The sequence below is a fragment of the Hoplias malabaricus genome, chromosome 1, assembly GCF_029633855.1.
Source record: "Hoplias malabaricus isolate fHopMal1 chromosome 1, fHopMal1.hap1, whole genome shotgun sequence".
Lineage (NCBI taxonomy): Eukaryota > Metazoa > Chordata > Actinopteri > Characiformes > Erythrinidae > Hoplias > Hoplias malabaricus.
Window position 1 is genome coordinate 21,890,318 of NC_089800.1, and position 15,584 is coordinate 21,905,901.

The 15,584-nt window shown below is 40.9% G+C and overlaps 2 protein-coding genes across 4 annotated transcripts; both read left to right on the forward strand.

Annotated features, from left to right (window-relative positions):
- The first annotated feature begins 263 nt into the window (after positions 1 to 263).
- Positions 264 to 1,984, forward strand: kcne4 (potassium voltage-gated channel, Isk-related family, member 4). The gene is made up of 2 exons (XM_066641207.1): positions 264 to 330; positions 528 to 1,984. Exon 2 carries the CDS (start codon positions 550 to 552, stop codon positions 1,111 to 1,113), a length of 564 nt encoding a protein of 187 aa, XP_066497304.1. The 5' UTR covers positions 264 to 330; positions 528 to 549; the 3' UTR covers positions 1,114 to 1,984.
- Positions 1,985 to 3,848: 1,864 nt separating this feature from the next.
- dhrs12la (dehydrogenase/reductase 12-like a) lies at positions 3,849 to 15,478 on the forward strand. Of its 3 annotated transcripts, XM_066652989.1 has the most exons (10): positions 3,850 to 4,000; positions 7,775 to 7,908; positions 8,073 to 8,155; positions 8,926 to 9,021; positions 9,111 to 9,192; positions 9,603 to 9,664; positions 9,948 to 10,052; positions 11,552 to 11,642; positions 12,633 to 12,770; positions 14,249 to 15,478. In XM_066652989.1, the coding sequence occupies exons 1-10, from the start codon at positions 3,945 to 3,947 to the stop codon at positions 14,362 to 14,364; spliced, it is 963 nt and encodes a 320-aa protein (XP_066509086.1). In that variant the 5' UTR covers positions 3,850 to 3,944; the 3' UTR covers positions 14,365 to 15,478. The 3 variants fall into 3 exon arrangements, with proteins under 3 accessions (XP_066509136.1, XP_066509086.1, XP_066509207.1); XM_066653039.1 differs by lacking the exons at positions 11,552 to 11,642; positions 12,633 to 12,770; positions 14,249 to 15,478 and adding an exon at positions 11,148 to 11,405 and having other exon boundaries at positions 3,849 to 4,000; XM_066653110.1 differs by lacking the exons at positions 3,850 to 4,000; positions 7,775 to 7,908; positions 8,073 to 8,155 and adding an exon at positions 8,548 to 8,685 and having other exon boundaries at positions 14,249 to 15,470.
- The last annotated feature ends 106 nt before the right edge of the window (positions 15,479 to 15,584 follow it).

Below are 15,584 nucleotides of genomic sequence, written 5' to 3' on the forward strand. Positions count from 1 at the left end.
TTAATAAAGAATAAGGTACAGTTCTGTTCCACTGATTAAAAGGTGCAGTACATGTTCCACTGAGGGTCCACCACAGAGCGCGTGTGATGATGATGATGATGATAATGATGATGATGATGATCACTCAGACATGTAGCACACGTCAATACTCAACGGTAACTCAGTCCAACCCCCTGCACCTCGTCACACAGCGAAGAGTCACGTGATCCCTACAGTCTCGGTTGCTATTTAAACCCAGTGCCTCCATCCTGACTCTTCCCGGGAGAAGACAGGGAGCAGAGGAGTGAGAAGTGGTGGAAACGTGAAACCGGTGTGTGGGATTATCACTGTGTAAGTGACCTACTGAAACTTTAACATGTTTGTGAATTAGTTTCAAAGGTTTAACGCACAGTAGATGAGCGAGTGTTGGGGTGTGTTCTTGCCTTGTGCGCAGTGTTGGCCAAAGGCCCCGGACTCACACATAAATTAATGGACATTTGTTGAAATGTTGAAACGTAAATGAAAATGTTGTCTTTTCCTCCATCCAGCAACGCCCTGCTGTACATCACCATGTCTCCATGCGCCAGCAACGGCACTGCGCTGCACTCGCTCTCCCTCCACAGGCTCACGGGCTCATCTCTTTCGGGTGGCAATGAGGGGAACGCATACCTCTACATCCTCATTGTCATGTCCTTCTACGGCGTCTTCCTAATCGGGATCATGCTCGGGTATCTGCGCTCCAAACGGCGCGAGAAGAGGAGGACGAACTTGTTCAGGCGCATGCTGCACGAGAAGGAGCAGCGGGAATGGGGCGCTGGACAGAAGAAGCACAGCCTGCCTCTGCCTCACTTCCCGACGCCACTGCCGTTAACGTTTAACGGGTGGAACGTGGGCATTCCGCTGGAGTCTCGGGTCCTCGTGCCTTTAGCGTGCGCGCTGTGCTCAGTTGAACAGAGCAGCGTGAGTTCCCTGTGCTCGTCCGGAGACGCGCGCTTCACTATCGAGGAGGAGTCGGACAGCGGCGCTGAGGAGGGACTGGAGTGGCGCTCCAAGGGAAGCCTCACAGCTGCCCGTGGTTCTGAACCCACAGAGCACTGTGTCGGTGCAGAACTAGAAGCCAGTTCGTCTGTTTAAACCCAGCGTCTGGACGCGGCGAGCTCTCTGGCTTTAGCTGCGATCTGAAACGAACACAAAATGTAAACTCGTTCTTTGAAATGAATGTTTTTAATTTTGCTCAAAGAGAACGGTCATGTTTTATTTATTTATTCATAAGTGTCCAGCACAAACCTGTTTCTTTAAAAATGACCTCCCTGAGTCTCTCAAATTCACAGAATAACTCTAATCATCCCAAGATATCGTTTACTTTAAAGTAAAGGCCTTGCTTCAGTGACTCCGAGTCCGATCTCAGAGAGGAATGTTTGAGACTGTCACACCACTGACTGTAGACCACTGCTGGTCCACCATCGGACCACTCAGATTACTGTCCTGTACAGGATAGAACTCATTTAAAATCTCCTCAAACAGATTTTACATTCACAGAGACTTTTATTCTGGAAAACAAACTAATACAAATATTACCAGCAGCTATGAGAGATAGAATAATGAGTATAAGCCTGATATAAAAATTATTATTAAATGTTGACACTGTGCTGGATTAGAATTATTTACTAATATTATTAATAGAGAATAACAAAAAGAACCTAGTGAAAGAATAAAATGTAAATTGGGCTGTGAATGGAAAAGTGCTAAAATGTGGCATTTTGTCTAAAATTCTGTTTAATCAGTAGCGGTCCGCCCAGAAAACTCTGTGTAAGACACTAGTGGACCTCCAACTTTGCCCTCAGTGGGTCAACAGTGTTCCGCCGTCTCCTTGGTCTCAGGGAGGTTTCCTTGTAGAGGAGCTGTTTGCAAATTAATAAATGAATATTGTCTGAAATGTGCCACTGTATAAAAACTACTGTCATCATCCACATTTAAGAGAATAGCCTTGAAATAAAGTGTATTAAAAAGTACTCTTTGTAAGACCCAGTGCTTCCCTGGTGAAGTTAGTCAAGAGTCTATTTATTGTGCTTTCATTTCTCCTGTTTGTGACTGTGTTGTTCTTTTAAAGCTTTAGTGTTTTATTTACAGACCTTGTTTATGGTTGAGTACAGTGACCAGACGTCCTCTTTTACCCGGACATGTCCTCTTTTTTACACTTAAAAAAAACGGAATTTTTTATTTATTTTTTTCTAGAGTTTACATAGAATTTCGAGAAGCGTTTCGTTCACAAACTAGTCCCGCCCTCCCCTACTCCGATTGGTTTGCTTGAGTGAGAAGGGGGCGTGGTGAAGTAGCCTAAAATCTTCTGATTGGACGGTCTGACTGTAGAGCTACCGTTATTGGTCGATAACCTTCTCTGTAAACATTTAATTGGTCAGTCTGCACGTCAGTAGTCCTTGTTTACTTCAGGCAAAGCTCCTGTACCCACCCTCATCTCGAGCAGCTATGACGAAAGGTAAACGTAAGTTCTCGGCTGAATTAAAAAAATAAATTTCCATGTTTTGTGTAGTAAGTAAAGGTGTGAAGGACCTAAAAGTACACATAGGTTCAGCTAAACATACAACGGCAGCGAAGGGCGAGAGCTCATCACTTCACCCCTCCCCCCTCTTTTTCTGCATCTCGGATCTGTCCACCCTATGGTTGAGGTAATAGAATAAAAACAGAACCAGTGATCTGTTAAATCTCTTAAAACTTCCTTTAATTGACAAAGTACAGAAATAAATAACATTTTCAATAAAGTCCTGTAAATGTGTGAAAATAAACACATACTGAATCTGATGCTGATAACACACTAAAACGTTGGGACAGATGTTTACCACGGGGTTGTATCACCTCTCTTTTAAATTACATTTTATAGTAATTTAGGAAGTGGGAGTAAACATTTTACAAATCAAATTTTGGACCGTTTTTATTTTTAATGCAATATTCCAGCTTCTGAACAGTGGTTGTTTTGAATCACAGAACTGTCCTCAGATCAGTCACAGCCCCCACTCTGACCTTCTCCCAGGGCCTTGATGGCTGCATATATTTCTCTTAAATCCCAATATGGACCTCAACATCAGCACTGCCTTCACACATGTGTAAGTCAGCCTCGCTATGGGCTCAGACACATCATGCCACGAGAGATGCTGGCTTTTGTACATTTTACTGATAACAGCATGGTCACTTTATTCTTCAACACAGAACTCAGCCTCCAACAAAAACGAACCGTGGCCTCGTCTTTTGAAATCTCTGAGGTAAGTCCTGGTCTTGTGGAACAGGGCAGATTTATCATGTTTACAAGAGACAGGGTGGGAGAATGATCACAGGGACGTTGCGAGGAAGTAGTGGAACAGAGAAGTCTACATTTGGCCACCAGAGGGCGGGATTCCCTCAGGAAATCGATTTTTAGTTTTATTTTGACAAGAAAATAGGCATAGTACACATTATCAGAAACATGTAGTAAAATATACACATAATGGTGATCGTTCTAATTGGTTTTTGATTCAAAGAGGGCTGTATGTTTCATTTTCAAAGACAACAAAATCTGGTCTTTTACCTGAGAATTTACTGTAAAAAAATGAAACTGAAAAGAAAAAGCTGTTTTACCTGCAGGAGAATCTACTGCAGCGCATGAGCGCCACCTGCCGGTCATGAAAGCCAATCCAATTGAACTCCATTCAACCAATCACTGACTGAGAAGATCAGACCAACTCAGACCTTTCCTGAGAGCAAGGAGACGGCGGACCGCGGCTGGTGACGGAGGGTTTTCTGGGCGGACCACTTAATCTACCACTAGAGGGCAGCTGAGCAGTATGGCTGTCGATGGTGTGAGAGGTGTAGCTCCGGGCGGTCATGTGACCTTGGGGCCCTTTAAAAGAGCAGCGGGTACCAACTGTGACAGCGGGTGACCAGGGCAGAGGAAAAGCGGGTAATTGGTGACCATGTCTCTGTACCGGAACTCAGCATGGTTCCTCAAAGGACTCACCGAATTTACCAAGTAAGAGCCGAAACCATGTCACTCCTAACGATGCAGCGCGTCATTTTAACGGTTTTGGATTAAATCAAATACTAATAATGTTACTAATTTGAAGACGCATTATTTATTCAATAATAAATAATAAAATGTATTGCTCATTCATTTAAAAAGATATGTTTAATTTGTTTTATTTATGTTAAAATTCCTATTGCAATAAATAATGTGCCAACCTTTACAGGGGAAGCACGTTTAATTCTGCTATACATTTTAAATTTTACCTTCAAAATCTGCTGTTTTTGTCCTACTTTTTAGATTATTATTATTATTATTGTACTAATTTGTTTAGTCTGAATTATTGCATACCATTGTACTCATTATATACAAATTAAATTATTAATGATCTGTAGCAAAGAGCCGTCTTCAATACAAAGGTTGATGTACACCTGTTTTTTTGTTTTTTTTTTTGAAATTGGAAATCCATTACTGGATCAAACTTTGGATGGGGGTCTCAAACCTCAATTTAAAAATTCTAATGTATAAAACATATATATTATTTCCAGATGTTATGAAGGCAGCCCAAATAGTGGTTGTTAGGGTTAGTGTGTGAACCTTTTTGAATTTTCTGGGAGGAGTGTTTGCCCTGTGTCTGTGAGGGTTTCCTCCAGGTTCCTCAGTGTCCTCTCATCGTCCAAAAACGATGTGTATATATTTGAGAGAGTGTGATCCCCTGTGATGGACTGGCTCCAAACCCTCAGCTCACTGCACTGAATAAGCGGATACAGACATTTACTAGATTTATGAATATATATGCATAAATATCACCTAAAACATTAGAAGTGCTTATACTCTGCAATAGATTTATTGAGGAATATGATCCAAAATATAAATCTGAGACACAAAAAATGTGTGAATCTTTCCTTTTGATTTCTGGTGTTAATCCCTTCTGACTAAAAATGATTGATTTGCTCAGATCTATTGACAGAATATTTACAATCCAGTAGCTTCCTGGATTGTCCACTTGAATTTTACCCAACAGCAGATGGGCAGCAATTCGTGAGCAGTGGCTTCCTCCTGCAGTCCCCTCATGCAAACCATTTTTATTTAGGGCTCTCCTGATGGTCCTAAATCTCCTAAATGTGAATATTGGGCAATAAGAGGGAGGTGTTAGTTGCTTAGAAGTTATTCTGGATTCCTGTGTGATCTTCTGGTTCTGCAAGTGATATCACACATTCTCTTATATCCTCAAACCTGTGTTACAGCCTGTCTAGGTGGGCTGCAACATAAAGGAATATCTTCCCAATTCTTCTCTCTTCAGTCCCACTAGTCCAAGCAGAACAACCCCAAAGTCAAAAGACAATAAATCTCAGGATGCTTTCTTTAAGGTGGTCTACGCCCAGAATAAACACAATACATTTCCACCCAAATATATATAAACTTACCTAACCCAAAAGAAAATAAATACAATAACCTACCTTCCTAACAAACGCCACAGTCCCTTTAACGGAAATGGGCTACACCCCCTACAGCACGGGTCACCATTCTTATCCACAAAGGGCCTGAGTGGCTGCAGGTTTTCATTCCTCTTAAACAGAGCACACTTGATTCTACTTGTTTAATCAACTACTCTCCTCCTACAGGGTGTGCTCCTCTTTGGTCGGAATGAAAACCTGCCGCCACACTGGCCCTTTGTGGACAAGATGGGTGACCCCTGCCCTACATCGCCCATTTAGAATGTTATCTGTTACCTGGTGATAACGCAGTTACCGCAGTGGATTATGGGTAATCTGATATCTGTTAGTGTACATGGGTTGTACATTACTCTTTGCAGTGCATTGTGGGATTCTTTGAGTGCACTGAAAATTGTCCACTGTTTTCGGACACTGCTACAAAATGGTGGATCCCCAAAACAGTGCATTATGTAGTGAATAGGGCACAGTTTCAGACACAGCGCGGGTCTTTATTCGTCCCTCCCAAGCAGAGCACAGTATCAGCTGCACATAGAGAGAGAGAGAGAGAAAACACACTCTGGACACCTTTGAATAGCCAATTCATGACCCAAAAACCATGGAGATGTGTGACAAATTAAATTTTTTTTTTATATTTGGTAATTAATATATTTAAGTGTTTTTTTTAGTTTTGTTTTATTAAAATTTTAGGATTTGTGTAAAAAATCTGATGTTTTAGGTCAAATCTTTTTAGAAATATAATTCAGACTCCCTTCAAACCACTGTTGCTTTAAACTAAAAGAGGACGTCACAGCAATTCTGCAGCTAATATAAATGTTGACGATGACGTGCCATGAAGTCAATCTGCACATTTAAGGTCTCCACTAGTCCAGCCATGCTCTACAGCCAGTCTTTTAAAATAACATCAATCAAATACTGAAAGCTGTAGCTGTAAACAGTTTCCCCATGACAACTTTGGCCAGATTCTGTAGGGATATTTCTGCCATTTTTAAATCATTTACTTAAGTTCCCAGTGACATTTGTACTTCTTTAAATGGACATATTATAGAAAAAAAGTGCAAACATTTTAAGACTGTCCCTGAATGTCACTGTGCTGGACCCATGTTGATCTGAGAGGACACAGACGAGGATAAAAAGAGCAAAACAAACAAGAAATTTTGGAGAAATTTGTGTATTGAGGATAAATGGCAAGAATGGAGAAGAGAGAAGAAAAATGTGTGAAAAACAGAGCTTCTGCTCATTCACTCCTCATACCTGCGCGCTTATGCTAAAGAGACTGCTGCTGTGTTTGATCCTTGTGGTATTTTGAAAGACTATATTAAATATGTTTCATCAAGACACCAGAAGGTGTGGTTAACCTGTGAATACGGAGTATAATATTTGCCCATTAAAACCAGACAGCTGTTTATCAACAAAAGTGAATTTAAAAAGAGTTTTAGTAGCAGGACAATACCCGGAGTGTGATCATAGAGAAGCACCTCAGATGATGGCTTGACCAACTTGAAGAATATGGGATATGCCTGGCTTATTTTAAACCGTAAGTATGTGAAGTAAAGCTCTAAAGTAGACCTTTGATTTATTATATTTTCTTTTTTAACCAATCTATTTTATATTGTTTTTACCTCGTCTTCCTGTAGTCCTTCTATTTTCTCCATTACTTTCACGGCTTGCTCATAGTGATTGCATTGTTATCCCTCTGTCCAAATCTTTCTTTTGTTTGCATTTTACTATCTGTGCCACTGATACAGCTCCCCACAACCCCACACTGTCTCATTACATTCTGCACAATTCTTGGAACAGTGCTGGCATTTATGTAGCGGAGCTTGCGTCTCCCAGTGCCGCCTTGTGCCCTTTATCCTCCACTGAGTAGCTCCTGCCTTGCATGTACAAAGCTGCTCATTGATCCTGTGAAATGAGGGGGTGGGGTGATGGAGTCGGCCGGTGACTACCACAGATCAGCTGGAAAGCAGAAAAACACAGGCTCCTGCTCATTGAGCAATAACAAGTGCTTTTATGGACTGTCACTAGAAGGTATCACTCGGGTAGGTGGTGATGTGTAAGACATTTGAGGAAGTCTCATAAAGACTTAAACCCCCTAAAATAGTCAAATTGATTTCTCCAAACCATGCAAAGTAGACACATTACCTCTGTTTTAATGGAGCAGCGCGATTAAGTATTAAATGTATGAAAATATAAAGTATTTCACAAAGTAAGATGCTGTAATAAGTAGATTTCTGATAATAAGAGAACTTATCAAGCGTTCATATTTCTGAGCATAATCTTATGAGACGCTGCTGTATAAACTGATATTTCAATGTTTGTGTTTCAGGGGAGGATTTAATGTAGCATCTAAGAGCTTTTCTGAGAAAGATATAGAAGTGTCTGTGGCAGGCCGATCCTTCATGATCACAGGAGCTAATAGTGGCATTGGCAAATCCACAGCTTTGGCCATTGCAAAAAAAGGTACTCAAGTGTTTATTTGGTAAGAAAATTAGTGACATATAAAACCTTTTATAAGATTCACCTGGGTGAGAGGTGGTGTTACTGTCTGTCAGTCTGTAGCCTATTTGTTTTGTTTTGTTACTGAATGTATTTATTTATTTAAACCGTTTGCCCCCCCTCCCCAGGTGGTTTGATCCACATGGTCTGCAGAAACAAGGACAAGGCAGAGGAAGCCAGAGCTGAAATAGTCAAGGAGTCTGGAAACAAAGTAAGATTACACCTTTAGACCTCTACATGTACCACCATGTCTCAGAATGGGATCTTTAAGGAAGAATGCAGTATTATTAACAAGAAAATATACAACCCTCATTCCAAAAATATTAGAATTAGAATCACGTTATTGGCCACTGTGCTGGAATTAGGTCTCTGCAAATAACACAATTTGTGCATTTAAACACACATTCACACACACTAGTGAACACTAGGGGGCAGTAAGCCGTGCCTGGAGCAGTGGGCAGCCCCTAGCCACGGCGCCCCGGGAGCAGTCAGGGGTTAGGTGCCTTGCTTAAGGGCACTTCAGTCATGACCTGTTCCCAGTTACACGCCCAGTTCCCTACCCAGCAGGCCATGGCTGCGCCCTGTTTATGGCCACCATTTATATTATGACCACCAAGAAATGTAAAACCCCCAGGTGAGCGAGGCCAGGGGCAACCATGGTAGGTGAAAAACACCCTTAGAGCCGAGGAAGACACCTTTTGATGAACCAAGGCTCACACAGGGGTCCCTGTACCATCACAGGTCTGCTGTTATGCTCATGTGTACTGAGATAATTATAGTGTGTATATATAATGTATACAACACTCACTGTGCATTCTCCCATTCTCTCAACTGTGTTAGTGTGTGTATAAATGGGCAAAGTGAACACCCGCTGGTTCATTTTCAAACCATGTATGCTAACAGACGTCACTTATTCCTTTTGTTTGATGCACCCCTGAACAGTGCTAAACGCTGTCATGTTGCTTGCGTGTGTGACTTCAGGAAATCTACGTGCACATACTGGACTTGTCTGAGACCAAGAAAGTGTGGGAGTTCGCTGAGGCCTTCAAGAAGAAATATAAAACACTCAGTGTTCTGGTGAGATATCAGCTGGACCACATTGCTTCACAAGTAATAACAGATGTGACCAATGTGCAGATTTGATGGATTTCACTGTGGTGTTGTAGATCAATAACGCAGGCTGTATGATGACCAAGAGAGAGGTGAATGCAGAGGGCTTGGAGAAGAGTTTTGCCGTCAACTCTCTCGGTAAGGAAGAGGGTGAAAAGGGCCATGTTTTAAGAGCTTCTTATCTACTCTCAAGTTTACACAAAAGATATAAAATTTGACTTGATAACAATCAAATGCAACATGCTGCTTAATTTCCAGGAGAGACTTTGTTTATCCTAAGAGCAGGGCCTGCTGCATGCAAAATAAAATATTTTTTAAATGATATAATAACACATGGATATGGTGGTTTATTATTATTTTTTTATTTATGTATGGTGTAGTATTTACACTCTCATAAATAAAAATGTTTTTTTGATAAATGTCAATTTGCTCTACAAATTTTAACTTGGTTTCACGTCTCTCAAACGTTAAAACGTAACTATAAAAAAATTGTTCTCTGTGAAACTATTCCCTACTGTGAGCTCACCCCTGTCTTTGTGTTCTCTTAGCCATGTACATCCTCATTAAGAGTCTCATTCCACTGCTGGAGAAGAGCCCTGACCCCAGAGTGGTGAGTATGTGATTCATTAAACTGCTTTTAATTTAACATTCAAATGAGAAAAGATCAGACAAAATAGAAAAATACGGAAATGTGTGTGGTTGTGAAGATGTAAAGAGGAAAACGGCATAAAATACACAGTCTGAACATTGATGTCCGAAGATAGCGATAATGTGAAAATAAAATAGTAAAAAATTTACAAGCAGGTGACATAAACCTTGTAACAATTACTTTGATCCTCTCGGTTTCTCAGACCACACTCAATATAAGGACAATATATTTCTCTGACTCTCAGATCACAGTGACATCAGGGGGGATGCTAGTACAAAAACTACGTGCAGGAAACCTTCAGTCCCAGAGAGGGAGATATGATGGCACCATGGTGTATGCCCAAAACAAGGTATGCAAATAAATATAGGATGTTACATTAGGAAATGTAAGCCAATATACAGGTGCATCAATATTTAAAATATCCTAAATAAAGGTTTTTTTTGTTTTTTTTTAAATGTCATTTATCAAAATTTATTTCAAAAAGTAAATTATCTTTTTGTCGATGTCAAATGAAAACCTTGTATCTCCATTTTGTATATTAAGTGCACTACAGCATTTAAACACAGCAGTGCTTCTTCACATTGTGTAAAAAGTTCACGATGAACAGACAAAAAGAAATGCTCCAAAATTTCTTGGAATCAAATTTTTTTTACATTCACTTCCATTGAAAGTTATAAAGTTTTTTCTTTTTGTAAAGTTTGGGTTTTTGGAGAAACACGTTTTTCACTGGACAGCGACCATATTTTAATGACATGTAAAGAGACGTATTTGAAGAGAAGTATTTTGATCAGCAGTTTATAGCACATGAAAAATCAAAAATCTTTTTTTTTTTTTTTTTTTTTTTTTTTTTTTTTTGTTATTATTATTATTATTAGAATATTTCTTGGTCAAACAGGAAAGTGTGTCCAATACAGAAATATCGAACTTCTGACATGAATTTTAATTTATACACTCCACATAAATGACCATGAATTACTGTAACAGTGTGGTGTGGAATGGAGGTAAGAAGCTTGTGACACAGCTGAGATGTTATTGAAGCCTTTCCTTTGACAGTGGACATAGTTGGTCAGTCAAGCACGTTAATATAATGGTGAGCAAAATATTTGGTAGTAGTTCTGGCACCGTGAGCAGGTGCTAAATCCTGCTGGAAAAGGAGATGGGAATTATATGGCTGGGTTGACCCTTGACCTGATAAAAAAACACGGAATCAATTCCAACAGATGACATGGTGCCTCAAACCAACACAGAGTGCAGGAACGTCACACTGGAGTCTGTCCCTCCACACTTCCCCCAGGCTCTAGGACCTTCATTTCCAAATGAAATGCAGAATTAACTTTAATTCGAGAAAAAGACTTTGGACAATTGAAATCACGAGAGATACAGGGTTTTTATGCAGTTGGACTATCCATCCATCCATTATCTGTAACCGCTTATCCAATTTTAGGGTCGCGGGGGGTCCAGAGCCTACCTGGAATCATCGGGCGCAAGGCGGGAATACACCCTGGAGGGGACGCCAGTCCTTCACAGGGCAACACAGACATTCACTCACACCTACGGACACTTTCGAGTCACCAATCCACCTGCAACGTGTGTTTTTGGACTGTGGGAGGAAACCGGAGCACCCGGAGGAAACCCACGCGGACACGGGGGCAGTTGGACTATTTTTACTGATTTTCATGAGCTATAAATAAGGCTTGATGTATGTAATTTCCTTTACTGAATGTAAATGCACCTGTGTATACTACATATCAGTATTTAACGTTATGTGCCAAGTTATAAATTATATGCTTTTAAAATGATATGCTTTGTGTTTTACAGAAGGTTAATTTGGTATTGATTGTGTTTTAGAGGCAGCAGGTGGTCATGACAGAACAGTTTGCTAAAGCTCACCCAAGCATCCACTTCTCAGTCATGCATCCTGGCTGGGTAGACACACCAAGTAATTTTACCCTCTCACACACTTTTCACATCTTTAATTAAATCCATAGCATTAGAGGACAATGTAAAAAATATAGGCTCCGTTCTAGTAATCATACACAGGATAAAATCCTCTGCCAATTTAATTAGAGCTTCACATAGGGCTCTAACCCCACTTTCTTCCTACCTGCAACCACAACATTCCTGTGATCATCTACCTTTGGCCATTTAAGTCCTCAGTCCGCAAACAGCTAACCGTAACACTGAAGCTTTCTCACTGGGCCTGCCCTTGTGTACCCAACTCAGCCACTGCATCACTAGGAGTCATCAGTTAGGCTCCTACCCATGTCAGTGTTTTTCCTGAATTAAGTCCACGACACCCCTGGAAGGCTCAACAGTAAAGTTTGGCGTCCCAGGCCCACCCACCTCTAACCTCGCTTTACTGCCCTACTGCCCACTCCCTTTAACAACCATAAATCCACATTGGCCTCCCTGGTGACTAAGGCTGTACCTAACCCTACTGTCACTGTTAATGCATGCTCAGTGCCACTGGTTCCATGTGAACATTACGTAATAATATATCACCAGCAGCAGCAATGACACAACTACTGCCAGGCACTCTGGGACCTGTAGTCTACCCACTATCCAAGATTTTGTGGAGTTGGAAGGATGTCGTAATTTTCACAGTAAAAACTTAATATGACTTGCTTCCATCGCCCACAACTCCGGCCAAGTGATCTTCTGCTTCTCCAGATTCTCCCAAGGAAGACACTGCCCTTGTCACACTACTTCAAAACCACAGCACCCCTAGAAACTTCCTCATAGCCTTGTTCATCCTTTCCATTCTCTCTACTTCTGTGATTGGAAAATCATGATCTGTCAGTGGCCATCTAATAGCACATTAGCACATTTTTAGTGTCTAGATGAAAATTCATTAAACAGCCTGCTCCAAAAAATGCACATCAACCAGGCCATAAAGGAAAATTCTGACAGTTTTCTCTCATTTTGCTAGTGATTGCAAATACAATGCCAGACTTCCACCGCTCGATGAAGGAACGTTTGAGGACACCAGAGCAAGCGGCAGACACAGTGGTGTGGCTCGCTGTGTCTGAAGCTGCTGTCACCAAGCCCAGTGGCAGGTTCTTCCAGGGTATGGAAACATATTCTAACAATTGCATCTAGGACCTGCACATCATAAGATCCAAATTATTGATAAATGCTTTGCTCTTCAGAAGACCATTGATGAATAAACCTTTTTTTTTTGAGAAAACTCTATTTTAAAGTTCAAATAAACCTTTGCAGTTCAGGGGAAAATAAGGGGGACCTGGCATGCAGGCTCCGCTCTGATTCATCCCAAACGTGTTGTATCGGTTTGAGGTCAGGGCTCTGTGAAGATGAGTCAAATCCTTCCACACCCAACTCACTCATCCATGTCCATTTACTTGAACAAAGGGGCTGAGCCCAAATCCTGAAAAACAGCTCCACACCATAACCCCCCACCACCCCCCACAAAAATATAAACTTGGTACAGTTCAGTCAGATAAGTCCCATTCTCCTGGCAACCGCCAAACCCAGACTCATCCATCAGATTACAAGGCTGAGAAGCATGATTCGTCACTGCAGAGAACATGTCTCAGCTGCTCTAGAGTTCAGTGGCGGCGGTCTTTTACACCACTGCATACAACTCTTTGCATTGCGCTTGGTGATGAACACTCTTAAAAATAAACATGCTACAAAACGTTCTTTGAGTGATGCCATAGAAATGTGTTTTTGAGATATGTGTGTGTGTGTGTGAGAGAGAAGAACCTTTTTAGATTTAAAATCCATTCTTTGCCATTTAAACATATTTGCAAAAAAACTCTCTACACACTGCTCTTGAGTGAATCTGAAGGCCACATTAAGGTTGGAAGTCAGTAGCCATTGACTGCAGAAAGTTTGCCACCTCTGCACCTCAGCATCTGCTCACCCCTCTCTGTCATTTTGTGTCCTGTCACTTTGTGGCTGAGTTGCTGTGGTTCCCTATTGCTTCCACTTTGTTGTAACCCCATTGACAGTTGAATGTGGAATATTTAGTAGTGAGGAAATTTCACTACTGGACGCGTTGCACAGGCGGCGTCCAATCACAGTACCACGCTGGAATTCACTGAGCTCCTGAGAGTGACACATACTTTCACAAGTGTTTATAGAAGCAGTCTGCACGCCTAGGTGCTTGGTTTTATTCACCTGTGGCAATGTAAGTGAGTGAACACTTGAATTCAACACCCCATAAATTGCCGCTTGTGGCTTTATTATTATTTGTTTGTCTTAGAGAAAGAAAGATTTAAATATGGTCAAAGAATGTGAGCAAGTTAGTGAAGTTAAGAAAAGTGTGAAGAGAGATGGGCGAAGGCCAGCGCAGCTGTAGGGGTCTGGGCTTGGTGCCAGAGATGAGTAGAATGACGTCAATAACTTTGAAGAAATGTCTTTGTCTTTTTCTCATTCTCTAAATAATCACACAGCACAGAGGAATTGTATCGACCAAATTCATTAGGACTTTTGTAAGAGTATTTTACATCGACTCATTAGCTTATTTCCAAACCTGTTTTATGCTAATACACAATGCCTGTGTGTTTGTTGTTTGTGTGATAGATCGGAAGGTGGTTGCAGCCCATCTCCCACTGGCTTGGACCCACAGCTCACAGTTGGAAGATCAGAAGTTCATGAGTGTCATGGAGGACATAGCAAAGAGCTTCCAACCTCACTGAAAACACCATTTTATGAATATTAATAAGGAATGAGTTCTCTGTGTTTAAAAACAAATAAATAAATAAATCCCAACTTCCTATGAATACACACAGAACACCATTAAAATAACATGCAGGTTAGCTAAGGAAACAAAAGACACTAATACACCAACACCTGCCATGTTTATAAAGGGAATGCATTTAATTAAAATGTCTAATATTATTAATATTTAATGTTTTGTTTCCTCTGGCACTGTTGTTGCCTAAAAGTGTAAACTAGTCCAAAATAAATAAATGCTTTACTCTCTGAAGTGATTGCTACAAATGCTCACCGTTCTCAATGGCCTTTGGTCCAAATATGACTGGTCACAAATCAGTTACCCCACATACTTTCACCTTGCAGTGGCAGCAAATCAGGTCAACCAGGTGGGAACCTGCTCTGACCAAAGTCATTGCATCTTTCAATCACTCAGTCCTCAGCCTGGCACCCGAGTCTGGTGCACTCTGATAGAGACAGTGTCTTGGACATGTTTCCAATGTTCCCTAAGGGCCATGACACACCAAGCTGATGAAGAACTAGAGCTAACAATAATTGCCTTCAGTCACCTTGCCACCTTGTGTTTACAGACTCGGATGACAGAGGGCCCTTTAGTTTTTCTTTTATTTGCCTTTGTGAAAGGAAACAGCACAGCAATAAGTGTCATTAAACTGTATTGATGACCCAATTGAAACATTAGATCTGAGCTGATACCTAATCAGTCATAGTCCAGAATATGTCTTTAAATGTAGTATGAGTGCAGTCATTTGAATGTACAGTTGTTTAAATGTGTGTGTGTGTGTGTCTAAGCGCTGGAACAGGCTTCATGTTTTTTGGTTCTTTATTTCCTAGGGAATAAAATGTTGCTGTTTTGCATTAGTGTTGGATACTCTCTGTACGTGCTCCATTTGTTTAGATTGTGCACTTTGTTTTTTGTGTCCTCTCTCTCTCTCTCTCTCTCTCTCTCAGCTTGGTGTTTTAGACCCTGCCTTTTCAGCCCAGATAATGGAAGCGGTCATGCAGTGATTTTTCTATTTCTAAATGTAATAAATTAACTGTGGATCTATTTAATGCTGTGGAAGTAATTACTGACACTGATGTGACATTAATAAAAGCCTATATTAAGAAATGTGTTATTGTTGTACAAGACAGACACTGAAAACAACAAACATCAGAATGAAATACAGTCACAGTGCAATCGTAC

Coding starts and splice junctions, on each gene's coding strand:
- dhrs12la (XM_066652989.1), top strand. CDS start 3,945: ATGTCTCTGTACCGGAACTCAGCATGGTTCCTCAAAGGACTCACCGAA. Junction 8,156..8,925: donor TCAAGGAGTCTGGAAACAAA/GTAAGATTACAC, acceptor GTGTGACTTCAG/GAAATCTACGTGCACATACT. Junction 9,665..9,947: donor AGAGCCCTGACCCCAGAGTG/GTGAGTATGTGA, acceptor TCTGACTCTCAG/ATCACAGTGACATCAGGGGG.
- kcne4 (XM_066641207.1), top strand. CDS start 550: ATGTCTCCATGCGCCAGCAACGGCACTGCGCTGCACTCGCTCTCCCTC.